This window comes from Microcaecilia unicolor, chromosome 3, assembly GCF_901765095.1.
Source record: "Microcaecilia unicolor chromosome 3, aMicUni1.1, whole genome shotgun sequence".
NCBI lineage: Eukaryota > Metazoa > Chordata > Amphibia > Gymnophiona > Siphonopidae > Microcaecilia > Microcaecilia unicolor.
In genome coordinates, this window is record NC_044033.1 from 193,731,416 (window position 1) to 193,737,461 (window position 6,046).

The window sequence follows — 6,046 nt, forward strand, 5'->3', positions numbered from 1 at the left end:
AGTGAGAAAAAATAAGAGACAAATACAATGAGAGTAAAAAGCAGAAAGATACAATGAAAAGAAATAGCAGAGACACAGTGAGAGGAACAGACAGAGAGAAGGGGAGAGCAATGAGAGAGATATATAGTGAAAGGAACAACAGAGAAAGAGAGAGAGATGCAGTTAGGAAGATTAGAAAGAGAGAAGCAGCGAGAGGACCAGGGTTCAGGAAGAAGGCGGCAGGTGGAGATGAGAGACCATGAGCCAGGTACAACCAAACAAGCTTAGTTGAAAGGAACGCAGAAAGTCTCTTACCTCGCCTGCTGGGGATGTGTCTTGATACAGGGGAGTTCCTGAAAGGAGCTGTGCCAGGATTTAACCCAGATTCCCGGGTGTTTGCAGTGCCAGGAGCCTCCAAGTCCTTCTCCAGTGTCAGGTAGCGCACCTGAGGAGGCTCTGAAGTGCCCTGGGTCTCCCCTCTCCTGCTGGCAAGTAAACCTGCTGGAAAACACTCCACATCTTCAGACAGATGGAATGGTGGGAAGGGACGGAGAGTTCCCCCATAGCCCAGCATTCCCACCCCAGCACGGTCCAGATTGGGGGCTGCAAACTGGGTGTGCACTGGCAGAAGCTGGGAAGGATAGTCTCTGCTAGGAGCAGGACTGGTGAGACGCTCTGGGTGGTGGTACAGGAGGGAATAGGCTGTGGTGAGAAAGGGCAGCTGAGTGGCCTTTTCCAGGGTAAGTGGAACACCGAAGTGGCAGGGTTGCTGGCATGTGGCACTGCTGCCCCGAGTAGCCTCGGAGGTGGATGCCAGGATCAGCAGTGCTGGGGAGCTTAGGGAGCCGATGAGACTTGAGGGGTTCTCCATGCTGGAGGGCTTCTCCTCCCAAGCAAGCGCCTACAGAAATGGAAGAAAAAAAGGCAGCAGGGGTCAAACACATGAGTGCAAAATCTCCTCCTTCCATCCCCCTCCTCCCACTCCCCCACCCCTCATCTGGCCCAGGAACTGGGAAAGGCACAGCTTTGTCCTGGGAAAAGTTTTACACTGGCAATAAGATGCTCCTTCTCCACATCTACTGAAAAGTGGCAGAAACTCTTTTCATTTTGACATTAATCACCGTCAATCCCTTTAACCTGTGCCAAAGTTCGGAAGGTGCTGGAAACTCGCACTGCCCCGGTGACTAAAGCTTGGTCTGTTGTGGCCCCTTATTAGTTTGGGTGCAGAGAAGCCCCCCCCCCCCCCCCACACACACAACACACACACACACAAAGGAAATCCCAGGCTTTTTGAGAGGGTGGAAGAGGATAAGACAGGGCCAAGGTAGAAAAAGCCTCTTCAGTTGTGTATTCAGCCTCCCATCCCACCCCAGAGGATTTCTTCATCCCATTAGGCTCTGCATAATTACTCCCTTTCTCCTATTATTTGCCTGTTAGTGAAATCAACATAAGCTGCCCTTCAAATTCAGACTTCTTTGTGGTTTAACTTCCTGTCTAAGTGGAGAGATGCACTGGAGGGAGAGATTAGGGAAGGGACTGCTAGGGGTGGAAAGTGGAAGATTTGAATGGCATTCGTAAGAGAAGGAAGCAGGATATACAGTCTCTCGTTCACAGATGGACTGTCACACTTTAAACAGAAATTGGACTCTCGTAAATCTTATCACACAGCTATCTGTCTATGGACATAAAGTGAAAGATTGCTGTACCATGTTACCTTCACTCACCCTCCCCTGACTCGTGGCTCATCCCTGCCACCTTTCCCTTCCTTTCCATAGTATTAGGACTCAGGGAGGGGCACTATTTGGAAACGTTTTTGGACTCTCAGCGGATCCGACTCCTGAAAGCCTTCAGTTCTCTCTGCTGCAGAGAATAAAGGCCAGGATGGGACCAGACACTTTATTCTTTGTAACGAACAGCTGCGAGAGTTTGCTTTGTTGGAAATCTGTTTCGTTTCTTGTTAGATTTGGGGATTCTAAGTTATATATACATAAAAATATCTATATTTTTAATGTGTATTTACAAATTACCATAAACAATACATCCAGCAGAAATTTACAGCATTAAATAAATGACAACATGCCATTAAAATCAATTTCAACAAACTCTTTCATCCCCTTCAACCCACCTCCCTTTCACAGCGGGAATCCAATCCGAAAAATAACATTCATATCCCGCCTCCCGAGTGCTAGATGCTGTAGCCCAACTTTAATCAAAGTGCAAAAAGACAATTAGTTAATTAGTTCTCTTCCGGGCAAATCTCATCTGGTAATTTTTTCCACATACAAAAAAACTCTTCCTAACCCACTGCGACCTGCTTTCACGAAAAATCATTTCGTTAATCTCAGAAGACCCACTGTAAAATTAATCACAGTCTCAGCAGCAGAGGCACCGCCCACATATCTGACAGTGGCAGAAAGAGACTAACCAGAGAGCTCCGAAACTCACCCAGAAAGACAAATGCAACGCGCCGCCCACTTCCTGTGCCTACGAGCACTCTTCACGCTCCGCCCTATACCTAGAACCCCTCCTCTTCGCTCCGCCCTGTACCTAGAACCACCCCCTTGACCTAGAACACCCTCCCCCCTCTCTATACCCTGTACCATACCTCCTCTACTACTACTACTACTATTTAGCATTTCTAAAGCGCTACCAGGGTTACGCAGCGCTGTACAATCTAACAAAGAAGGACAGTCCCTGCTCAAAGGAGCTTACAATCTCCACCCTATACCTAGGATCATCCCTCCTGTTCTCTGCACCCTATATCAAAGACAACCCTCCTCTCCACCCAGTCAAGACCACCCCCTTCTCTCCACCCTGTACCTAGGACCATCCCTCCTCTTCTCTCCACCCTGTACCTAGGACCACCCTCCTCCTATCCTGTTCCTAGGACCACCCTCCTCCTCTCTTCACCCTTTGCCTAGTTGCCCCTCCTCCTCTCTCCACTCTATCCCTAGGACCACCCTCTTCATCTCTCCAACTTGTGCCTATGACCACCCTCCTCCTCTCTTCACCCTGTGCCTAGGACCCCCTCCTCTTCTCTCCACCCAAGACCTAGGACCACTCTTTTTTCTCCACCCTCCTCTGCACCCTATATCACAGACAACCCTCCTCTTCTCTCCTTCCTGTGTCTCAGACCACCACCCTCCTCTCTCCACCCTGTACCTAGGACCACCTCCTCTGCAGTCCACCCTGTACCACTACCTAGGACCATCCCTTCTCTCTCTCTCTCTCTCTCTCTCTCTCTCTCTCTCTCTCTCTCCCCACCTTGTACATAGGACCATCCCTCCTCTTCTCTCCACCCTACATTTCAGATCAGCCTCCTCTTCTCTTCATCCTATGCCTAAAACCAACCCTCCTCTTCTCTCCACCCTATACCAAGGACCACTGTCCTCTCCATCCTATATCAAAGACAACCCTCCTCCTCCTCCTCCTCTCTCCACTCTGTACCTAGGACCACCCTCCTTCTTTCTCCATCCTGTGCCTAGGACCCCTTCTTCTTATCTCCACTGAAGATCTAGGACCACCCTCCTCTTCACCCTGTACCTAGGACTATCCCTTCTCTGCACCGTACAGTGGGGGAAATAAGTATTTGATCCCTTGCTGATTTTGTAAGTTTGCCCACTGACAAAGACATGAGCAGCCCATAATTGAAGGGTAGGTTATTGGTAACAGTGAGAGATAGCACATCACAAATTAAATCCGGAAAATCACATTGTGGAAAGTATATGAATTTATTTGCATTCTGCAGAGGGAAATAAGTATTTAATCCCTCTGGCAAACAAGACCTAATACTTGGTGGCAAAACCCTTGTTGGCAAGCACAGCGGTCAGACGTCTTCTGTAGTTGATGATGAGGTTTGCACACATGTCAGGAGGAATTTTGGTCCACTCCTCTTTGCAGATCATCTCTAAATCATTAAGAGTTCTGGGCTGTCGCTTGGCAACTCGCAGCTTCAGCTCCCTCCATAAGTTTCAATGGGATTAAGGTCTGGTGACTGGCTAGGCCACTCCATGACCCTAATGTGCTTCTTCCTGAGCCACTCCTTTGTTGCCTTGGCTGTATGTTTTGGGTCATTGTCGTGCTGGAAGACCCAGCCACGACCCATTTTTAAGGCCCTGGCGGAGGGAAGGAGGTTGTCACTCAGAATTGTACGGTACATGGCCCCATCCAATCTCCCATTGATGCGGTGAAGTAGTCCTGTGCCCTTAGCAGAGAAACACCCCCAAAACATAACATTTCCACCTCCATGCTTGACAGTGGGGACGGTGTTCTTTGGGTCATAGGCAGCATTTCTCTTCCTCCAAACACGGCGAGTTGAGTTCATGCCAAAGAGCTCAATTTTTGTCTCATCTGACCACAGCACCTTCTCCCAATCACTCTCGGCATCATCCAGGTGTTCACTGGCAAACTTCAGACGGGCCGTCACATGTGCCTTCCGGAGCAGGGGGACCTTGCGGGCACTGCAGGATTGCAATCCGTTATGTCGTAATGTGTTACCAATGGTTTTCGTGGTGACAGTGGTCCCAGCTGCCTTGAGATCATTGACAAGTTCCCCCCTTGTAGTTGTAGGCTGATTTCTAACCTTCCTCATGATCAAGGATACCCCACGAGGTGAGATTTTGCGTGGAGCCCCAGATCTTTGCCGATTGACAGTCATTTTGTACTTCTTCCATTTTCTTACTATGGCACCAACAGTTGTCTCCTTCTCGCCCAGCGTCTTACTGATGGTTTTGTAGCCCATTCCAGCCTTGTGCAGGTGTATGATCTTGTCCCTGACATCCTTAGACAGCTCCTTGCTCTTGGCCATTTTGTAGAGGTTAGAGTCTGACTGATTCACTGAGTCTGTGGACAGGTGTCTTTCATACAGGTGACCATTGCCGACAGCTGTCTGTCATGCAGGTAACGAGTTGATTTGGAGCATCTACCTGGTCTGTAGGGGCCAGATCTCTTACTGGTTGGTGGGGGATCAAATACTTATTTCCCTCTGCAGAATGCAAATAAATTCATATACTTTCCACAATGTGATTTTCCGGATTTAATTTGTGATGTGCTATCTCTCACTGTTACCAATAACCTACCCTTCAATTATGGGCTGCTCATGTCTTTGTCAGTGGGCAAACTTACAAAATCAGCAAGGGATCAAATACTTATTTCCCCCACTGTATATCCAAGATAACCTTCTTTCTATCCTCTCTCCACCTTGTACCTAGGACCAGCCTCCTCTCACCACCCTATGCCTAGGTGCCCTTCCTCTTCTCTTCTCTCCACCCTATACCTAAGACCACCTTCCTCATCTCTCCACCCATGCCTAGGACCAACATCCTCCTCTCTCCACCCTGTACCTATGACCATCCCTCCTCTTCTCTCCATCCTATATCTAAGAACAGCCTCCTCCTCGCACTACCCTGTGCCTAGGTGCCCCTCCTCTTCTCTCCACCCTATACCAAGGACCACCCTCCTCATCTCTCCAACCTGTGCCTAGGACTACCCTCCTCTCTCCACCCTGTACCTATTACCACCCTCCTCCTCTCTCCACCCTGTGCTCACAACTCCCTCCTCTTCTCTCCACTTAAGACCTAAGACCACCCCTCCTCTGCACCCTATATCAAAGTCAACCCTCCTCTTCTCGCCAGCCTATGTCTAGGATCTCCATCCTCCTCTATCCACTCTGTACCTATGACCATCCCTCCTCTTCGCTCCATCCTATGTCTAAGATCAGCCTCTTCTCTTCATCCTGTGCCTAAAACCATCCCTCCTCTCCATCCTAGGAGAGGAGTAGCCTTGTGGGTAGTGCAGTGGGCTTTGATCCTGGTGAACTGGGTTCAATTCCCACTGCAGATCCTTGTGACTCTAGGCAAGTCACTTAACCCTCCATTGCCCCAGGTACAAAATAAGTACCTGTATATAATACATAAACTGCTTTGATTGCAACCTCAGAAAGGCAGTGTATCAAGTTCCATCCCCTTTCCCCTTACCAAGGAACACTCTCCATTCTGTGCCTATGACCATCCTTTCTCTTCCCTACACCTAGGACCTCTCCTCCTTTTCTCTGTACTCCCTGTACCTT

At 49.0% G+C, this 6,046-nt stretch overlaps 1 protein-coding gene across 5 annotated transcripts in view; it reads right to left on the minus strand.

Annotated features, from left to right (window-relative positions):
* The window catches only part of LOC115464890 (E3 ubiquitin-protein ligase RNF220-like), a 38,007-nt gene extending 35,563 nt beyond the window's left edge, over positions 1-2,444 (minus strand). Inside the window, exons 1-3 of one of the 5 annotated variants that reach the window (XM_030195258.1) lie at positions 2,281-2,349; positions 2,105-2,182; positions 295-880 (exon numbers count right to left, since the gene is read on the minus strand). In XM_030195258.1, coding sequence (XP_030051118.1) covers positions 295-880; positions 2,105-2,143 — 625 coding nt within the window. In that variant the 5' untranslated portion in view covers positions 2,144-2,182; positions 2,281-2,349. Of the gene's footprint in view, positions 1-294; positions 881-1,100; positions 1,189-2,104; positions 2,381-2,424 lie in introns of those variants that run through there. The other 4 variants (XM_030195261.1, XM_030195262.1, XM_030195259.1 and 1 more) reach the window with 4 other exon arrangements.
* Between the last annotated feature and the right edge of the window lie 3,602 nt (positions 2,445-6,046).